Genomic DNA, 21859 nt, shown 5'->3' with positions numbered 1-21859 from the left:
ACCCGCCTCGGCCTCCCAAAAGTGCTGAGATTACAGGTGTGAGCCACGACACCTGGCCAATATAAATATTTTAGAAATTAAATCTTAAAACAAATACACAAACTATCTGTAAAATGCAAAAGCACCTAGAAAGAAATGAACCTAGGTGTATATCTAGGTGATGGCAAAACTACACAGGGAAGTATTGTTTTAAGTAATTTTAAAGCAGTATTATTGACTCTACATCTCTAGTGGGATATAGCGTAGAGACAAAAATAACCACAAAGATATGTTAACCTGCACTTAGTAGTCCTATATGTAGTAAAAATATTGATATTATTATGTTGAAATTCCTATATGTAGTTGGATAAAACAAATAATATTATTAGAAACTGTAGTTTTCAGCATAAGTAAAAAGAGATACAAATAAGATCTAAGGCTGGGCACAGTGGCTCATGCTTGTAATCCCAGTATTTTAGGAGGCTGAGGCAGGAGGATTGTTTGAGCCTAGGAGTTTGAGACCAGACTGGGAAACATAGTGAAACCCCATCTCTGCTAAAACAAAAAAAACCAAAGAAAAAAAACACATTCGAACACTAGCTGGGCATAGTGGTATGCGCCTGTAGTCCCAGCTACTTGGGAGGCTGAGGTGGGAGGATGGCTCGAGCCTGGGAGGTAGAGGCTGACATCACACCTCTGCACTTCAGCCTGGGCAACACAGTGAGACCCTGTCTCAAAGAAATAAACAAAAACAAGATTTAAGAAGCTCAGTAAAACTTGGTAGTTGATTTGAAATGAAAAAAAATCAGCATGAATGCATGATTAGATTTTTTTTTCTATTTCCTAGCTTTGTGCACTGAAAGGGCCTAGAAGCAGTAGTAAGTCAATAGCAAATGTGTATCTATAACTCCTAGGTTTTGGTCTTTAAAATGCCATTTTCCACTGAAAAGATCAAGACTTATTAGGGAAATAGATGATTGCAAGTCTGGAACCTTGTTTGATAGTGGAACACAAAGAAGCTATCAAAGACTGTTGGAGTTGTACCAAAAGGGTCCAAGAGCCGACCTGAAGGGGACTCCCACTGCCTCAAAATGGGTACCTTTGAGCCTTAAAAAGAGCAATAACTGAAACAAATTAGTTCATAATGATGCCTCTCAAAATAAGAAAAAGCACCAAAAAGCCCCAATAGCCAAAGCAGCCCTAAGCAAAAAGAGCAAAGCTGGAGGCATTATCTTATCTGACTTTAAATTATACTACAAGGTTACTGTAACCAAAGTAGCATGGTACTGGTGTAAAAATATATGAATAGATCGTTGGAAAAGAATAGAGAATCCAGACGATGGGTACAATGATGCTGGGAAAAGTGCATTGCCATATGCAGGAGAATGAAAGTGGAATCCTGTCTCCCACCATGTACAAAAATTAACTCAGGTGGATTAAAGACTTACCGGTAAGACCTGAAAAATACTAGAAGAAAACTTTGATGAAACTCTTCTGGACATTGGTCTAGGCAAAGAATTCATGACTAAAACCTCAAAAGCAAAAGCAGCAAAACTAGGAATAGACAAATGGGACTTAATTATTAAGCAAAAACTTCTGCACAGCAAAAGAAGTAATCAACGGAGCAAACAGCCTGCAGAATGAGGGAAAATATTTGCAAACTATTCATCCTAGAGGGAAGCAATATCGAAAATTTACGAAGAAATAACAACAACACAAAACAAAAAACCCCATTAAAAATGTGCAAAAGACATGAATAGTCATTTTTCAAAAGAAGACACACAGATGGCCAAGAAGCATATGAAAAAATGCTCAATATCCCTAATCAGAGAAATGCAGATTAAAACCACAATGAAATACCATCTCACACCATTCAGAAGTTTTAGCTGTTACGAAAAAGTTAAAAAATAGCAGATGTTCGCGAGATGTTCCTGTAGAAAAGGGAATGCTTGTACATTCTTGGAATGTAAATTAGTACAATCACTATTTAAAACAATACGGAGATTTTTTTTGTTTTTTTTGAGACAGTGTCTCTCTCTGTCGCTCAGGCTGGAGTGCAGTAGGGTGCTCTCCGCTCACTGCAAGCTCCGCCTCCCGGGTTCCCGCCATTCTTCTGCCTCTGTCTCTCGAGTAGCTGGGACTACAGGCGCCCGCCACCACGCCCGGCTAATTTTTTGTGTTTTTAGTAGACAGGGTTTCACCGTGTTAGCCGGGATGGTCTCGCTCTCCTGACCTTGTGATCCGCCCACCTCGGCCTCCCAAAGTGCTGGGATTACAGGCGTAAACCACCGCCCCCGCCCAGTATGGAGATTTCTTAAAGAACTAAAAAAAGAACTATCATTCAGTCTTGCAGCCTCACTACTGGGTACCTATCCAAAGGAAAAGAAATTATTATACAAGAAAAGATACCTGAACTCAGATGTTTATCACAGCATTATTCACAGTAGCAAAGATACGAAGTCAACGTAAATGTCCTTCCATGGATGATTAAAGAAAATGTGTGTATGTGTGTTTTGTACATACATACAATGGAATACTACTCAACTATTTAAAAAACGTGTTTTTTCCAGCAACGTGGATGGAGCTGGAGGTCATTTTTTGAAGTGAAGTAATTCAGAAACAGTTAAATATAGCATGTTTTCACTTATAAGTGGAAGTTAAATAATTGACATGGAGTGTGGATTAATAGACATTGGAGACTTAGACGGGTGGGAGGGTGGAAGGGGAGTTAGAGATGAGAAATTAATGTCTACAATGCACATTATTAAGCTTATGGTTACACTGAAAGCCCAGACCTCACCACTATGCAATATATCACCACTATGCAATACGTTTACATAACAAAACTGCACTAGTAATCCTTAAATTTATAGGATTTTTTGTTTTTTTATAATCAACCTGATCACCTTCGGAGGTTGCTATGACATCAGTGCATTATTTTGACAATCAGGAAATAAGGGCAAGGGATCAAACGTCTATCTTGACTTTGTGAGTTTTAAGAGTCAACCAAGTAGTTGGTGAAAGCTTTTTTTTTTTAGCAAGAATCCTGCTAGTAAATGCAGAAGGAATATGGAACTAGAAAAGTTACTGTTTCATAAACTTTGGTAAAATAATAGAATTAAGTAAAGGTCATCAATGGCTGCTAAAATCATTAAGTGAAAGATTAATCAAGAACTTTATTTTGGATGGATCAGGCTAAATGTAAATCCAATAATTTTATACCACTACCACAGGACATTATATAAAAGTGATATTATATGCCTCCCCGAATACAAGCACCACCTACGAAATATGCTTGCCAAAAAGATTTCATCTGAAACTCATCCAGCTTCTTACCACCAGATAAGGGAAATATAGGATAGGTATGTTAAATAAGTGTATAAGGAAGGTAGTAGCCAAATCCCAAATATGGGAAATTCTAAAGAAAGATTACAAATGAATATCATGGGAGGAAAAGAGTTGTGGGGGTGGTAGCGGGGAGGGCAGGTGTAATATGGATTCAAAAAGAGGTAAGTGATAAGTAATGTATATTGGCTCTGAATTTAAACATAACGCTTGTAAAATGATACTGGAGAATATTGAGTAAATCAAGTAATATTGAAGACTTACTGTTAATTTTGTTAGGTGTAATAGTGGTATGATGGTAATAATGATTTTTTAATATCTGGGTGAAGTAATGTGACTCAGGCAGCAAAACAGAAGGTATGTAGATTTAATGGTAATTTGGGAAATACAAAAAAGAAGTTATGTAGATAAGCAAGAATGACACAGTTTGGATAATTTCTAAGGGGTTCGTCTTAGTCTATGTACTTAATTTTTTTTTTTTTAACTTAAAGAGTCTGTCAAACTTTGAGCAAGGCAGTATTTTATTAAACTTTTAAATCTGTGTTTTATAATTAAATAGTGGTATATTGTGGTAAATCCTGTTTTTCTGTAGAATATTTTGTTTTTTCATTTTGTCGGTGTCCAGTTTGTCTCTAATGGAGTACAATTTTTTTTTTTTTTTTAATTCCCAGTGCTTTGCCAAGTCAATTAGAAGTGGCCTTGGGTCTTCAGTAAATTGTACATTTATGTGGATACATTCACACATTATAATTGTAGATAAGCTCGAATATTACAAATTCAGAATAAATATTTGGGCATTTAAAACATTACGGTTTGTATTTTAAGAAGGTAAGAATATAATTTATGGATGTGACCTGGGGAAATTAATCCTCTTCTTTTTCTGTTTTGTAGCTTTATTGTTGGCATATTGATCTGTTGTTTGTTTTCTTGACACTTCTCTTTATTTGATTTTCCTTTTATAGGCCAGTAGTTACAAACTGTTTTAGCAATAATAAAGGAAAAATGACAAAATTGGTACTAACACATTTTAAGAAACTAGTGTGTTCTGTAATCAGTAGATTTAAAACTTCGGAATCAAAGAATGTGGTCAGGCCAGGCATGGTGGCTGACTTCTGTAATCCCAGCACTTTGAGAGACTGAAGTTGGCAGATCACTTGAGGTCAAGAGTTCAAGACCAGCCTGGCCAAAATGGCAAAACCCAGTTTCTACTAAAAACACAAAAAATTAGCCACGTGTGGTGGCACACACCTGTAGTCCCAGCTACTCTGGAGGCTGAGATAGGAGAATCACTTGAACCTGGGGGGCGGAGGTTGCAGTGAGCTAAGATTGCACCTCTGTACTCCAGCCTGGGTAACAGAGTGAGACTCAGTCTCAAAAAAAAAAAAAAAAGAAGAATGTGGTCAGAATATCTTTAAGTTTCCATCCAATTATGTATATTCTGCATAAAAGTACTTTATTTATCTTTTAGGTTGGCAAACAAACAAGATAAAGAAGGAGCATTAGGAGAAGCTGATGTCATTGAATGTCTATCTCTGGAAAAATTGGTCAATGAGCACAAGTGCCTGTGTCAGATAGTAAGGTTTTTTTTTTTTTTAAATTTTAATTTTTTGTCCTTTCAAATAGGTTCAGTATAACTTGGTTTTTATAAAAGTGATAGCAGTTAAAAGGCAATCTTTTCAAAGAATTTTTTGTAACCTATGAAATCACACTCCCACTTTTCTGTTAAAATTAAATTACTAATTAAATATAATTCTGTTAAAATTATATTACTAATTAAAAATACCATAATATTTGTTGTCTGTTTCATTGTCATTTCCATGAACCATCTCTCCATGATTTCAAGGAGCTTCCCATTTGCATTTTAAGATATTGCTGATAGGATCTGTGCACTGTGCCAACACATCATAGTATGACATTTGTAATGGGAAAGAAAAGTGTAAATATAACATTTAAACATATGAGAGATTCATAATTAATTTTGAAAAATTATATTGCTGGGCATGGTGGCTCATGCCTATAATCCCAGCACTTTGGGAGGCTGAAGGGGGCAGATTGCTTGAGCCCAGGAGTTTCGGACCAGCCTAGGCAACATAGTGAGACCCTAGCTCTACAAAAAATACAAAAACTAGCTGGGTGTGGTGGTGTGTGCCTAAAGTCCCAGCTACTTGAGGGGGCTGAGGTGGGAAGACCACTGGAGCCTGGGAGGTTGAGGCTGCAGTGAATTCTAATCCAGCCACTGCACTCCAGCTTGGGCAACAGAATGAGACACTGTCTCTAAAAAACAGAAAAAGAAAAGATAAATCATATCAGGAGAGATGTCATACAGTCGTAAGGAAGATCGACAGTGGATGTAATAATTTATTTTGGTTTCAAAAAACATTAGCCTGTCAATCTTATGGATGTTTACTGCTGTAGATTTTAGTATAAGGAATTAAAACTTCCTGGAATTTTTAATAAATAGAGGTTTTTTTATGGCAATTAAATTTGTTCTTCTAATATTGTAAGTGGCACTATCACCCTCTTTATAATATCTCACATAGTGTACAGATGTTATCTGTAAAATGTTTTAAGTCCCATATACTAATGTTAATAATCATTGCAATGCTATGTTTTGGAAGTTAAATAAGCAGATGCTTCATATCATTAACTTAAATAGCTTAATTTTGATTTGCCATTAATTATACTTAATGGTTTATGAATAGATTTGTGTGGAGACCTTTTAATCTTTTAGTCAAATAAATTTCTGTTTTAGGAACCATGTTCAGCAATCTCGGGATATGGAAAGAAAATTGACAAGTCCATTAAAAAAGGCCTTTTTTGGCTGCTACATGTTATTGCAAGAGACTTTGATGCCTTAAATGAACGCATCCAAAAAGATACAACAGAACAGCGTGCTCTTGAGGAACAAGAGAAACAAGAAAGAGCTGAACGAGTGCGAAAATTACGAGAAGAAAGGTAAGTAGATTAATTTCGCACCACGGTGCATTTGAAGAATCAAAAACATAAGAATTTGATGAATTAGTTGTTAGTTTTATCTGTTCAGTTTCTTCTTTCTATATGAAGGAAGACACTAGGTAAATTTTGTATTTCTATGGATCTTTTTCTATACAAGTTTGGGTGGTAGATTCCTAATTTTTCTGGAGATTGTATAGTAGTTAAATTTACTCCTTATGTAACCATTGCCTTCCAGAGTTTTGAATTTTTATCTCTGATTTCTTATGGGTATCTTTAGTGCAGTGGTTCTCAATGCACAGGGTAGTTTTTAACATTTGGCAGTGTCTGGAGACATTTTTAGTTTTCACCACCAGGGGGAGGGGTGGAGTACTACTCGTCATCTATCCGGTAGAGGCCAGGGATGCAGCTGAACGTCCTATGACAAACAGGACAGTCTCCCATAACAAAGAATTATCAGGCTTTATATGTCAATAACGTTGAGGCTGAGGAACCTTTTTAGTTTCAGCAAGGATAGAAGGTGAGCTGATAGAGGATCATTCAACTCAAGCAAAATCTGATCCAAAGTTACTTTCCATCTGGCCTTTTGTGTAGATTAACATAATTGTAGCCCATTGGGCAAGAACCTACTACCCTTGGTGACCCCATTATGAGGAGCTTTCTTATACTGTGAAGGCAATCCTCTGATAACTGATATTTTTCATTTAATTCATCGATAGGACTTAAAGAAATATTTATAGAAATGACTCTCTATCCCCAAGTGCTCAATAATATGAACATGTCATTCATCCGGGATCTCTTTATATAAAAAACAGATTAGAGTGAATGATTTTGGCAGCTGTTAATACAAGGTTTTAGTTCCTGTGAGAATCTGTTTTTTTCTTAGTGTCTATTTTTATCATATAAAGCTCAGTACAACCAATCATGCATGTAAGTATACCTTTTCTATATAATATTTATAAAAATTAAATATATGGCCATACTTATGTGAAAACTCCTTTTCCTCCACTAAGAAAATAAAAATAGAAGCAACAAAAAAATTGAGTTGGATAAAAGAAATCTAATGTTAGTAACTTTTTAAATGTTTTTGCCTTTTCCATAATGATATTCTAGATCCTGTCATGGCAGGCTTTGCCAGTACTCCTTACCCTTTCTTTCTCCTTATCCATGCCGTTGTGGTCTGAGACCTCTCCTCTTGAGGAGACCTCTCCTATTGGCCAGTATTCCATACTTAAAAGTAAATTGACATTCGGCGATGGGTGATGAAAAACAACCTTTTTACTTCACTAAATCCAATCTAATTGGTTCAGATAGTCATTTGTAGTGTTTGAAAAACAGTAACACATGCCAAGTAAAAATAATATATTAATACTGTATTCCTGAATTTGCTTACTAATGAATAACATTGATAACAATGACTATCTTGTGAGAAAATTCATTCACAGAGTGGTCTCACATGTATTACTTTATCTGACCCTTGAGACAGCTCTCTGAAGTGGTTATTTTTATTCACATTTGTGGGAAAGCTAAGGCTCAAAGATCCAGGTCCAAAGTCACAGAAGTAGTAAATTGCAAATCTCCAAATCTTGGCTTCCTAGGTTCATAATAAAAAGATATGTATTTCCATCTACAACACAGCTAGTAAATATTATGGTAATGAACATTTACATTGCTATACCATACTTACAGTCCAGTTAAAAATCCACAATATTTATATTTCTTTTTTTTTTTTTGTCTTTTGGTGCTCATCTTTTTTTTTTTTTTTTTTTTTTTTTTTTGAGACGGAATTTTGTTTTTGTTGCCCAGGCTGGAGTGCAATAGCACAATCTCAGCCTACTGCAACCTCCATCTCCCGGGTTCAAGTGATTCTCCGGCCTCAGCCTCCTGAGTAATTGGGATAACAGGCATGTGCCACCACACCCAGCTAATTTTGTATTTTCAGTTGAGACAGGGTTTCACCATGTCAATTAGGCTGGTCTCGAACTCCTGACCTCAGGTGATCCACCTGCCTCAGCCTCCCAAAGTGCTGGGATTATAGGCGTGAGCCACGGCGCCTGGCCAGCTGCTCATCTTAATAACATTACTCATCATATATGTAACAACATTAACTATAAATCACAGAGATAGTAAATGTTCAGTGGTAACTAATATGGAAATACTTATTTAATCTGAATGATACATACAGTAACTTATTTTTATAGCCACTCAACACTATTATGGAAGTTATCTAGTTCAAATATGATATACAACTTGATAAAATATTTTATATTACTACTCTGTCATATACTTCTATAGAATCAAACTATAGATATTCTAGTCTTTTATTCTTTTATACTAAACAAGAAACATGTTTATGCAGAAGTAAAAACATAGGTTGAGTTGAAGAAATATTTTCCTAGTTTTATAAAGAAGACTTGGCCCTTAAGAAAAGAGTTAATAAGAATAATTAGTATTTGTTAAGACCAGTAAAGAGGACAGCATTGATTTTAGAGGGTAATTAATAAGTTGATCGGTAATACCCTTGGCACATGGAAGAATAATTGCACTGTTGATATTAAGAAGTCGGTCATAAGAAATGTCATTTTTATCAGCGTTTTTAAAAATTGAAGTGATTAGTCTTTACATAGTGGGGAAGAAGCCTCTTGCCTGCATAAGGATTTTTGAAATGCTCTCAGTAATTGAAAACTGTGTCTAGATATTTAAATTACTACATGTAATAGCCTTATACCTATTGCAGTTTTTTTAAACATGGTTCAGCCCTTTCTCAAAGGTAATTTCAATTATTTTTCCTCGAACAATAGAAAACAAAATGAACAAGAGCAGGCTGAACTCGATGGAACCGGTAGTCTGGCTGAATTGGACCCAGAACCAACGAATCCTTTCCAGCCAATAGCATCTGTAATCATTGAGGTATGAATGATGGCAAATGTAATTTTTGTATCTTAAGTTATAAGTTGGAACTTGGAAAAGAAGATGGAAAGTTGGGAAAGGAGGCAGGGAAACAGAACTGTTTCTTCAGAGAGATTATTTCTATAAGAAATTGGAGATGAGAGACTGATGAAAGGTTTACTGCTTTGTCTTACTCTTAAATTACTTTTGAATCTAGTGTAAAAGGGGGAATATGACTTCAGAATTAAATGACAATAAATAAAAGTTGACTGTAGCAATTATTGTAGTTGCTGTGTTGATAAATCTATTTTGTCATTTATTTCATATAGTAATAATATATTTACTCTTATTTACATTTTCTGTGTTTCTGTATTGCTGTTACTGCCCATTTGTAATATTTATTTAGAATGCATTAGAGTACATAAACAATTTTCTGTTTTTCCAGGATACTTAAGGATGTTTGAAACTGCAATAAATTCTCCTATATCTGAACATCATTTATTTCCATTTTAAATCAGAAGTTTTACCAACATTAATTTGTAGATTTTAATTATGAAGAAGTTAAGGGGTTGTGTGTGTGTGCATATGTGTATCTGTGTCTTTGTTTTCATTTTCTGCTCGTGTCCAGAGTTTGCATTGGCTCTGCTTTTATGGCTGGCAGCAGCCATGCCTCTTCTGAGGCAGTGCTTCCTGAACCTTAGGCTGACGTCCCGGTCCTGCCTGTGTATTCCCCATTCCCCTTCCTCTGTCACTACCTCCTTCCACACAGGTGCTCATCTGGAAAGGTGGATGATTGTTTAAATTTCCTTGGGGCTGCTACTGAGGAGGGAGGCAGCTCCGCAGGTAAGAAGATGATTGGATAGTTTTGGTATTGCTTTATTTTGCAAAATAGTTGGTAATATGAGACATTTGTTTTTAAGTTGCTTGGATACCAGGAGGTTTAATTGTATTCAATCTTTCATTAACCTCATTGCATTCACCCTAAATATGTGCTTTTCTAATTATAGTAAGACCATCTTAATAGCATGAGCTATTGTTTTGTCTCCATTCTATCAGATATTATATTTGTCAAGTTTTGTTTTATGTTCTTTTAAAAATATTGAGAGAGGTCAAGTTGTGCTTTTTACTTTGAAACATCAATTATTCTCTGTGTATAATAAGGCTTGCTTTATAAATAATGGCTAATTATTTTATAGTACCATGGGTATAAATTATGTAGAAGGCTCTAGTGCTTCTCCCAGCACCGTATTTTCCACAATGTATAGAAGTGAATAATAGTGGTGTACGACATAGTATATTACATACAGGAAGTTCCCACATTAATAAGTGGCATGGGGAAAGTACACTTATGCTTTGAAACTATAATAACTTCAAGAAGATGGCCAGTAAAGAAATAAAAACAAATTAGCTATATATATATATTTTTTCTTTTTTTAAACATACCGATTTTCTTTTTTTCCCCACAAAACTTTTTTAGCATGTTTCTTGGTACAGAAGCACCTAACATTTTTTTGATTATTACCGCAGATAATTAAAATGGTGAGATATTGGAAGGTATTGGTTCTAGAAGAGATAGACAGATCAATGGAACAAATAGTAATAAACCTAATTATGTATGAGCATTTTAGTACAAGATAAAGATAACATTTCAAATCTGAGAGAATAATAGAACAACTTAACCATTTAGAAAAATGAAAATGATTGAATATTGTATACCCAGTTAAATTCCAAAAGTATCAAAAATTTAAATATGTTTTAAAAAGTGAAAGTCTTCAAGTTACTAGTAGATAATATAGTTAAGTCTTTATATGTGCTTGGAGGAGGAAAACATTTCAAAGCAGGACAATCAAGCCACAAATCATAAAGGAAAAAGGCAGATAGATATTATATTACCCAATTTTAAAAGAGCTATTCTACAAAGTTAAAAAGCAAAAATGAAATAAACTCTAGTGAAAAATAGAACGCATAGTCTCATGAGGCTCTGTGACTAGTCCTAGTGACACGTATGCACAAAATAACTCTTACAAATTACTATGAAAATAATGAGAATCTAATAGAAAAGTGGGCATTGGGTTACCAAAGACAGTTTCCTAAAAAAAACATTTAAAATGTCAATAAGTGGCTGGGCGTGGTGGCTCACGCCTGTAATCCCAGCACTTTGGGAGGCCGAAGTGGGTGGATCACGAGGTCAGGAGTTCAAGACCAGCTTGGCCAAGATGATGAAACCCCGTCTCTACTAAAAATACAAAAAATTAGCCAGATGTGGTGGCACGTGCCTGTAATCGCAGCTACTCCAAAGACTGAGGCAGAGAATTGCTTAAACCTGGAGGGGCGGAGTGAGCTGAGATCGCACCACTGCACTCCAGCCCAGGCGACAGAGCAAGACTCCGTCTCAAAAAAAAAAAAGTCAATAATAGTTCATTTTTGCTAGCAATAAAAATTTTAGCTTAAACTCAAATGAAAATAACACTAAGATAAAATATGTATTAATATGGCAGAGATGTAAAAGGTCAATCATGATATGTGGTATTGAATATGATGTAGAAAAAAATCACTGTCCCAACCCTTTGCCTGGGGTGTACATTGATTCAGTTTTTCTGAAGGGAAGTTTGTGACTGTATGTGACATTTTTAAATTTGCCTACCCACTGACTCAACAGTTCTACTGTTAGCAATTTAATAAAAAAACGAAAAAAAAGCTATTAGGGTGATTCTATTTCTTAAAATAGTGAAAAATTGGAAATAAATTATTTGTTCATTGATACAGAATTGGTATGCTATAAACATTCAACGTAATAATATAATTGAAAATGATTGTAGCTAATATTTTTTTTTTGAGACGGAGTCTAGCTCTGTCGCGCAGTGGCGCCATCTCTGCTCACTGCAGGCTCTGCCTCCTGGGTTCACACCATTCTCCTGCCAGCCTCCGGAGCAGCTGGGACTACAGGCGCCCGCCACCGCGCCCAGCTAATTGTTTGTATTTTAGTAGAGACGGGGTTTCACTGTGGTCTTGATCTCCTGACCTCGTGATCCGCCCGCCTTGGCCTCCCAAAGTGCTGGGATTACAGGCGTGAGCCACCGCACCCGGCCGTAGCTAATATTTATGTAGCATTTACTATGTGTAAAGCACTGTTCTGAGCACTTCGTATATTCATTGGCATGGAAAGAAATGTATGTTCTTCAATAAAAACTTTCTTTTTTGTTTAAACAAATACATAATCTATATGTATTTATAGATACATATAGATACATACATTTATGTATGTTTCTGGGTGATGTATGTCCGTACAGGATGTGTGTATGTACATATGGGGGTTTGGCAGAGAAAATCATCTCTTAGTGATTATATACTGAACAGATTATATACTGAATAATACAGATGAATAGTAGTCATCTCTAGTTTGTGGAATTACTGGTAATATTTGTTTTCTTTCATTATACGTTCTGTGTTTACTGAAGGTTTGACATTTGGCATCTTCTAATGATGTATTCATGAAATCATTTTTAAAATAGGAATCTCACAGTGTCCTTGAAGTTACAGAATGCTGTTAAGGTATTTGATTTCTCCCTTAAAACTATCTTAGATAAAACCATCATAGTAAAGATAATGTATTTTATTTTTTGTTAGAATGAAAGAAAACTTGAAAGAGAGAAAAAAAAGCAAAAAATGGAGAAAGACAGTGATGGCTGCCACCTGAAACATAAAATGGAGCATGAGCAAATAGAGACAGAAGGCCAGGTTAATGACAATGGCCAAAAAAATAATGAATTTGGACTAGTAGAGAATTATAAGGAGGCATTAACACAGCAGTTAGAGAATGAAGATGAGACAGACCGGCCATCGTTGGAATCAGGTAATCTAGTTATTTAAAGTAATTATCTTATGTATATATAAATAAAACTTATACTTCATCTCATTTTTTATGTTTGTTTTTATAAACGAGTACTGCAGTATTTTTCTGTCTTCAATGCCATATTTACCATGATTTTCTCAAGGTCTTTTATTATTCAGCCAGTTTGTTGCTAACATGTTTTTCCATGATGACTTAAAATGTGGTCCTTTGTAACTTATAAGGATTTCAGCAGAAAATTCCATTTTTAATTTTATTTTCATAAATTTGGGATACAGCATAGCTCTCAAGAATTCTTGGAATAAATTTAACATCTTAAGTTTTTTTTTGTTTGTTTTTTAAGGCTCATAAATGCTACATCAGCATCATTTCCTTTATTGACTGGCTATTGCTGTAGGTTGCAAACATAATCAGTAGAACATTTTTAAAATGTCTTGTCAAGTAGCCATTTTTCTCTTATTTTAATATAAAAAATCTTCAACTCATAATTGCTTTTATTTTTCTAACTGGCTATGTTATATAACAGAACGTTCATGATTTTTGGTATGGTAGGGATATAGCCAGCATTTGGAATCAGACAACTTGGGATAGAATCTTGACTCTCTTATCTACTAGATATACGTTCAATTATATAACATTCTTTAGTTTCTTCATCTCTAAAATGCAGATAAACATTGTCTTTATTCACAAGACTTTTAGGGTTACTTGGAAAATAACTCTACTCCTAGTAGTGTCAGCCACATGAGAGATGCCCTATGATTGTTGCTTCCTTGACATTTTTAGTTATTAATAAGGCTTCTTTATTTATAAGACATTTTTATAGTATCACCAGGCTTATGAAAATAAGATTTCAATTCCTGAGATACAGATTAGCTAACATGGATATTTTGCTGGATGAAAATATTAGATTTGAAAGTTATACTTTCTGTCAGTTGGGAAGTTAGGGCAGTCATATTTATACCCATATAACTGTCAGCCTAGTTAAAAAGGAAGTAGACCTATTATGGTGGTCTCTAAGTTTTTAAATAGTTCTCTTCTGCTTGTTAAAGAGCAAAGTAATTTTGGCAAATGATTTGAAAATATAGCACAGGGAGATCTCAGATAGTAAATCATGTAACTGTAATAATAACCAATATATTTTATACTTTAAAACATGCCTTTGGATGCGCTATATTATTCAACGTAATATTTTGTTATTTAACATAGCAATCCCAGGGATATAGTATTCCATTATATAAATGAAGAAACCAGGGACTTGAAGAGGTTGAGTAACTTAAGATCATATATCCTGTCTGTGTAAGCTGAGACCCCAGTCCAGATCATCTGATCCACATCCTGTGCTTTTCCATGACCCTGAGCTACTGCCTGCCCTAAAGTACCATTTGGTGGTTGTATTCTTCCACATCTTGTGAATCTATTCTTCCATTTGTTAGGCTTACCACTTTAATTATACAAAGACCTATTTGTTTTTATATGAAGTGAAATGTTTCAAACAACACTAATTTATTTAGAATAATAATTTGTTTCTGTGATTGTACTTTTTGTTTTGTAGGCTTCACAGATAATGTATATATTTTATGTTACAGATAATTCCCATTTAGAAAGTACATTGCATGCACACACACACGTGCACACGTGGCAATTTTGAAATATTGCAGTTACATCAACTGGGCAGGGTGGCTTACACCTGTAATCCCAGCACTTTGGGAAGCCAAGGAGTACACATCACTGGGTCAGGAGTTCAAAACCAGTCTGTGCAACATGGCAAAAATTAGCGGGGTGTAGTGGCACATGCCTTCAGTCCCAGCTACTCTGGAGCCTGAGATGCAAGAATCGCTTAAACCTGGGAGGTGGAGGTTGCAGTGAGCCAAGATTGCACCACTGCACTCCAGCCTGAGCGGAGAGTGAGAAAAAAAAATTGCAGTAACACTGATGTTCTAAATTTAGTTAACTACTGTGTCATCCTAGTTTACCCTATTAAAATTTATACATTAGCATAGATTTCCTTAAAGTGTTTATATGTGTTTAAGTTACAATACGTAAATAACTTTTTGAAGAAAGAACACATTCAATTCTGCTAGTTCTAATGTGATTTTGGTTACATGTTTATATTGTATTGGGCCTACCTTCTTTAGGAGTTATTTAATTTCTTAACTTATTTATTTGATTTTTTTTTTTTTTTTTTTTTGAGATGGTGTCTAGTGTCTCACTCTGTCACCAAAGCTGGATGGCAATGTCACAATCACGCTCACTGTAGCCTCGAACTCCAGGGCCCAAATGATTCTTCTGCCTTAGCCTCCTGAATACTTGGGACTACAGGCACATGAAAACAAAGCCATGCTTTTTATTTTTTTCCATAGAGATGCGGTCTCGTTATGTTGCCCAGACCATTCTCTTGACTCCTGGGCTCTTGCATTCCTCCTACTTCAACCTCCCAAAGTGCTAGGATTACAGGTGTGAGCTGCCGTGCATAGCCTTGTAGGGGTTATTTTAAATAAGTAACATGTTTAGATTTGTTTAGGGCCTTTTATGTCACATTTCAAGGGATTATTTTTGGACTGTTTATACCTAGAATCATTCTACATATTCCACTGAAAAAAATCAAATATACTGAGTGACACAGTAATGAGTAGCTTATTTTCCCAGATTATTATGAATTTCATGGAAACTCTTGCAATTAGACAATTATATTTGTTTCATATGACATTTTTTTTTGTATTCTGAAAAACCTCTCAGAAATTCAAATGTAGAATTTTTGGCTCTTTGTATCATATTCATTGGCCATTCATTCATTCAATAAGCTATCACTTAAAAAATATATTCTTAGTAAATGCAAGTACACATTTGATTATTGTAACAATTTCCAAAGTTCAATAGTCAAGATGTTTTTTGTTAATAATATCAATATTTTTGTTGTATTCTTTGTTTTCTATTATAAAAGTTCACTTTTTCATAAAGATATGAAGTTTCATGTTTATATTCTTGTAGCTAATGGTAGAAAGAAAACTAAGAAACTAAGAATGAAAAGGAACCACCGGGTAGAACCACTTAATATAGATGACTGTGCTCCTGAGAGTCCAACACCACCCCCACCCCCTCCTCCTGGTGAGTGAATTGATACTGATACTGAATTTAGAAATATTGCTTTAAACAATAGAGAGAAAAAAAAAGAGAAAAGGAATCTTGTCATTTTTATTCTGCATATTCATTATCTTGTATATTTGTGAAGAAGAATCTTTTACTCTAATTTGGACAAAATTTGCTGACAAAAATGTGCATTGCTTTTTTGAATAAAAAAAGTTTTATGAAGAAAAAAATAAGTACAAACTAGTAAGAAAATTGTACCCAGTATTTCCTAGAATATGTTCAAGTTCTGTTTGAAATATCAGTACCTACATGTTAATTTCATGATGGATGGCTAACATGAGCTTTTAAAACATTGGACTGGCTCGGCGCGGTGGCTCACGCCTGTAATCCCAGCACTTTGTAAGGCCAAGGCGGGCTTATCACCAGGTCAAGAGTTTGAGATCAGCCTGGCCAACATGGTGAAACCCCATCTCTATTAAAGATACAAAAAAAAAAAATTAGCTGGGTGTAGTAGCACGTGCCTGTAATCCCAGCTACTCAGGAGGCTGGAGCAGGAGAATCACTTGAACCTGGGACGCGGAAGTTGCAGTGAGCCAAGATCATGCCATTGCACTCCAGCCTAGGTGACAGGGTGAGACTCCATCTCGGAAAAAAATAAAAATAAAAAATTGGACCTTTCATCCTGAAACTTAACATTTGAAACCAAGATGTATTAATTTTTTCTAATATATTTTCAATATATGTACCCATGTCCTAAGTTGTTACGAGGATTAAATGGAGTAATGCATATAAAACACTAGGACTTAACTTGCACAATAATTGTGAGTCACTTTTCAGCACTAAGCTTAGTATCTCACCTACTATAGGTGGTCAATAAATATGTAATGACTAGATAAATATGTGTATAGTGCCCTTATATCCCTGCTGCAAGGCGTTAGAAATTATTTGGTAACATTTTAAGAATCTCTTGTCGACTCATTTCCAGTATTCAATTTATTAAGAAAATATTTAGTTTCTGCCTAGAGTTAGAATGGTATCATGAGTTTGTTTTTGATAATGGTGAAGGTGCTTTTATTTTTTATTAAAAGTTATTAAAAAGTTAAAGCAGGTGTTAGCAGCCTATAATTACATTTTAAAATATAGAAGCCATTTAAAATGGGTTTCTGGCTGTCCATACTGTCATTCAATATATTTGAATTGACATTGAATGTTACATATGCTTCCTTTCCAGGGAGGGATCCTCTCAACAGACCTAAAGAAGCCTTGTTTAACAGTGTTTTTAAAATGTTTTTCTTTTTCTTTAGTTGGCTGGGGAACCCCTAAAGTCACTAGACTTCCAAAACTTGAGCCTCTTGGTGAAACACGTCATAATGGTAATGCAAAAGGATTGGTTTTCAGATATCATCTGTACCTGTTACATTAACTTTTCTTTAACCTTATAACTTCAACAAACTTATGTTTTAGTTTTGGAAGCCTGTCAAATCCACAGCCATCCTTTTTCATTATACTTTTTTTTTCATTTTATTTAATTTTTTATTCTTAAGTGTGCTTTACATCTATATCATTTGATTTGGTGTTTACCTTAGAATACAGAGGTAAAAAGAATCATAGCTTGTGTTTATTATCCATGATATATTTATACAAGGAGTTATAAAAAGGAAAGGTTTTAAAATAATTTAACTATGAGACCTTACAATTGTAACTTAAATGTTAAGAAGCTGTAGTTTTCTGTATATGCTCAATATACTCGATGATAATGCCACATCATTTTTTCTCTCTACTCCTAATAAGACAACCAGCGCTGAATATTAAAGTGAAGATCAACACAGTTTATAAAATCAGAGATCAAATCAGTAAACCTAATAAAGTTCGACTAAGTAGAAAGAAAGTTACTAACATTTTTGTTGAATTAAGAGAACAATTTTCTTTGAATATAACTAACATATGCTAAAGTCTAGGTAGTTTATGGCATTAGAATTCTAGGATGCAAAAAGTAGAGGAAGGATGTTTAGGAGGAGGAGAGAACTGCCTTATAAAACAGGGAGAAGTTCTGATTACAGCCCATCATCTAGGTCTCTTCAGTAAAATATTTATTGAATGCAAAAGAATTATAGATAATTGTAGCTCAATAAACTTGTTTGTTAAGAACATCAAATTCGTTTTTTGATGGCTCTGTGTTTACCTAGTTTAGAACTTGGTTTCACTTACTAGGAAAAAATTCAGAAGTTTAATCTTTAGAAAAGCATTACCATATAATTTGAAATTATTTCAAACCAGTTTAAATATTTTTATTTAAAAAGTACATAAATATAAATATGCTATTTGCTTTTTTCCCCCAGAATTCTATTTAGGTCAATAATGAAATATTTCTTGATAATCGTTAGTGAAAATTCATGATTTTTTTTTTCTTTAAAGACAGAAAAGTTTGTCCTTAGACTGTAGTAGAATTAGTGAAATGGTATTTTCAGTGAACTCTCATATCTCTGTTTAGTTTACTGACTTTACATCATGATGTTTATATTGACTACAGAAGATTTATTTCTTTTTTATTATAAAACTCTTAGTGAACTCACATACATCAGATACACTGTCAATGTAAATATTCACTATGTTGTCAGAAAACTAGGTAATGTTAGTGTGTATATTTATATGTACATACATATACATATGAAGAAACAATATCAATTTTTCATATGACATATTTTTTCTGTTATTGAACTCATTTAACATACAAGTATTTTGTTGTTTGTTAAAACATTGGTAATCACAAGATGAATAAGATGTACATTCTGCCTTTGTGAGGATCCTACTGTATAGAGAGGATAATTCTTCAGCTTACTGTAGAATATATGACAGTGGGTTCTATGGTGTACAGTTGGAGTACTATGCACAGTAGGAGTACTGTGTACATGGGCAGTTAGAGGAAGTGGCATTATAATGAGGTCCTCAAAGAATGAGAAGAGTCAGTAATCAGAAGAAACAGACTATTTCAAGGTGGAGAGGCAAGAAAGAATATTGTTTAGTTGGAGAATAACATGAAGTTGCCAGTGACAGGGGATTAGGTTTATGTGCATTGAGTGGGTAAGAAAGAGAAAATATGAAATTGTATACAGAGTGTTGAAAGTGGAGTTATGGCTTAGGGCCAGATTGTGAAGGCTTCATATATATGGTAAGATGTCTGAACTTGCTATAACTTTTCAAGAAATGCTTTTATTTTTAAAAGGGAAAATGCTATTATTAGATTTGGTGCTTCGGAAAGTATTTTTTGTTGCAATGTAAAGTACAAACTTGATAGTGGCTATATTTGGGGTAAGAATCCAAATTTGGGGGCTATTGCAGTAGTCAAAGTAAGAAGTAAGGAATGGAAATTGGATTGGAGAGTAAAACATAAGCAAGGAATGTTTTAACCATTATAATAAGTAGTATATGATTGATTCATGTGTGGATTGAAAGCAAAAGGAATAGAGTATAATTTGGCTCAACAGGATGGAACATTGGTACCGTCTCTTAAGATTTAAAATGCACGAGAGAAAAGGAAGTCTGCTTTAGAGAGGCATGTCAAGATTCTGTAAGCTTATCTCTTTGGAAATGTCTAAGAAATAATGAACTCTGTCAAAAATCTTGATTTACCGTAACTGTTTTGTGCATTTGGTTTTTTTCTTTTCTTAGATTTCTATGGGAAGCCGCTGCCTCCCTTGGCTGTGCCACAGCGACCTAATGGTGATGCTCATGATGTGATCTCATAAACAAGACATATGGAGGAGTTCTCTTAATATCAGCAAGGTGAAGTGGGACATTCTTCTTTCTCAGAAGAAGAAACATGTTGTATATTGATGACTGGGGCAAGATAACCATAACGATTTTAGTGAGAAGATTAATACTCAAGGACCTGACTTGATAATTACTTATTTGTGTTCTTCATGGTTAAAAAATAAAGGAAGCACAATGACCAGTATATAAAATCAGCATTTGGACCAAATTAGCAAGATTTACTGTTGACTCTGGTTTATACATCCCCACTCATGAGGATACTTCTGAAGGAAAACTTTAGAAAAAGAGCCAGTGGACTCAGCACTTTCTTTACTATTTGTTCAATATCCTGTATTTCTAGATATTAAGTATTTTTTGTAAGATACATGCACATAGAAGGGGGACTTCTAGGAATTTATAACCAAAATTTTAAAACTATTTTTATATTTTTTTAAATCTTTAAAAATTTTAATTACTATGATATTGATTATACACCTTTTTTTATAGATGATTTGTTTAAATTGTGTCTGGAAAATAGAGTTGATTTACTTTCAGACATGAACTATACAAACAGGATATATTTATATGGCTTGAGGTATGTTTTGTAATAGCATTGTTCTTTAAGTGTAAGTCATAATCTGACCTAATTTAAAAATAATATATTTTTGAAATAGATTCTCAGATCTTTATTCTACCAATTATATGATTTGAAAACAGTACTCAGAGAGACTGGAAATACGTTTTGTACCTAAATGTTTTTGAAATTAATCAAAATATATTCTGTGAGATACTATTAAAAGTCTCAATAAAGTCCTATTTTAAAGGTTAGACACTTTCAGAGATCAAGGTGCTCCCTATGCTCCCTTGTTCCGTCAGAAGCTGCAGTAACTCTTTTAGGTGATTCTAATTCTTTCATGCCTTGAAATTAAACTATGAAATTAAAGGCAGAAAGACTGGAAAACCTACTGCAGGTCCAGAGACTTCTGTCTTACAACTGGGAAACAGCTTGTGTACTGAAGTAATGAGAATAAAAATGTTGGCCCAAAATTACTTTCATGAATAAATAATTCCAAAATAATTTCTTAATTTAAGATGATAGTACTTCTCTTGCACTTAAGAATGGCATCCATAAGATTCTGTATTTGGCATTTAGACAAACTTCTAGATGTGTATTTTGAATAACAGATTCATAATATTACATTTAATTGAAAATAAACCTTTATATCCCAGTGAAAATAGTATAAACAGAATAATCTTTATATCACCTTGTTAAGATTGGTGCTTTTGGTAACTTGTACTGACACAACAGACATATACTAGTATCTGATAATAACATTAAGTACATTTTATGTCATTTAATATATTTACTTTAAAAATTTTACTTTAGAACATGAGATTTTATACACATTTTTTAACCCACCGAACTTTAATAATCAGGTCACCTGTACTCCAGTCAGCATTGTGTATATTCTTGGAGTTTGTACATGGGACTTACCAAGCACACTGAGTGAGTTAAAAGCATTTGCCTTCAGATCTAAAATTCATAACAACCTGAATTTGAGAGGTGACTGAAATGTGATGAAAAGCAATACGAAAAGACAGAATGTAAATTTTGAAAAGGATTTTAAAGGGAAAATTGCACAGCTTTTTGTAACATTTACTCAATTTTAAAACTAAACTCGTACTTTTGCCATCTTTTTAATATTTATCTCGGGAGTATATGTGTTTTTAAACTTTTTGTTTTCTATCTGTGTTTACTATAGTGTAGCTACTGACTTCATTTAATAAAAATAAATGATTTTGAAATGAAATATATAGAATTCACGTTTTATATAGCTCTCTCAAAAAATTAATTTTTATTCCTTAAGCGTTTTAAAAACATTTTAAAATATGTTTTGTAAATCCAGGTGTATTTTAACAATTAAATGCCTATTTTGTTATATGTTATACTTTTATTCTTAATTCTGAATTTTGACATTTTCACACAATAAAAATAATTTATGTCAA

At 34.1% G+C, this 21859-nt stretch overlaps 1 protein-coding gene across 5 annotated transcripts in view; it reads left to right on the top strand.

Moving 5' to 3' along the window:
- The window catches only part of ARL13B (ADP ribosylation factor like GTPase 13B), a 71954-nt gene extending 50095 nt beyond the window's left edge, over positions 1-21859 (top strand). For 4 of the 5 annotated variants that reach the window (XM_023216048.1, XM_023216046.1, XM_023216043.2 and 1 more), the window contains 7 exons: positions 4793-4898; positions 6077-6279; positions 9078-9186; positions 12793-13018; positions 16004-16120; positions 17407-17475; positions 19772-21859. In XM_023216048.1, coding sequence (XP_023071816.1) covers positions 4793-4898; positions 6077-6279; positions 9078-9186; positions 12793-13018; positions 16004-16120; positions 17407-17475; positions 19772-19848 — 907 coding nt within the window. In that variant the 3' untranslated portion in view covers positions 19849-21859. The remainder of the gene's footprint in view (positions 1-4792; positions 4899-6076; positions 6280-9077; positions 9187-12792; positions 13019-16003; positions 16121-17406; positions 17476-19771) is intronic. The other variant, XM_023216045.1, reaches the window with a different exon arrangement.

This window comes from Piliocolobus tephrosceles, chromosome 2 (assembly GCF_002776525.5).
Source record: "Piliocolobus tephrosceles isolate RC106 chromosome 2, ASM277652v3, whole genome shotgun sequence".
Lineage (NCBI taxonomy): Eukaryota > Metazoa > Chordata > Mammalia > Primates > Cercopithecidae > Piliocolobus > Piliocolobus tephrosceles.
This window is presented reverse-complemented; position numbering and strand designations above follow the sequence as displayed.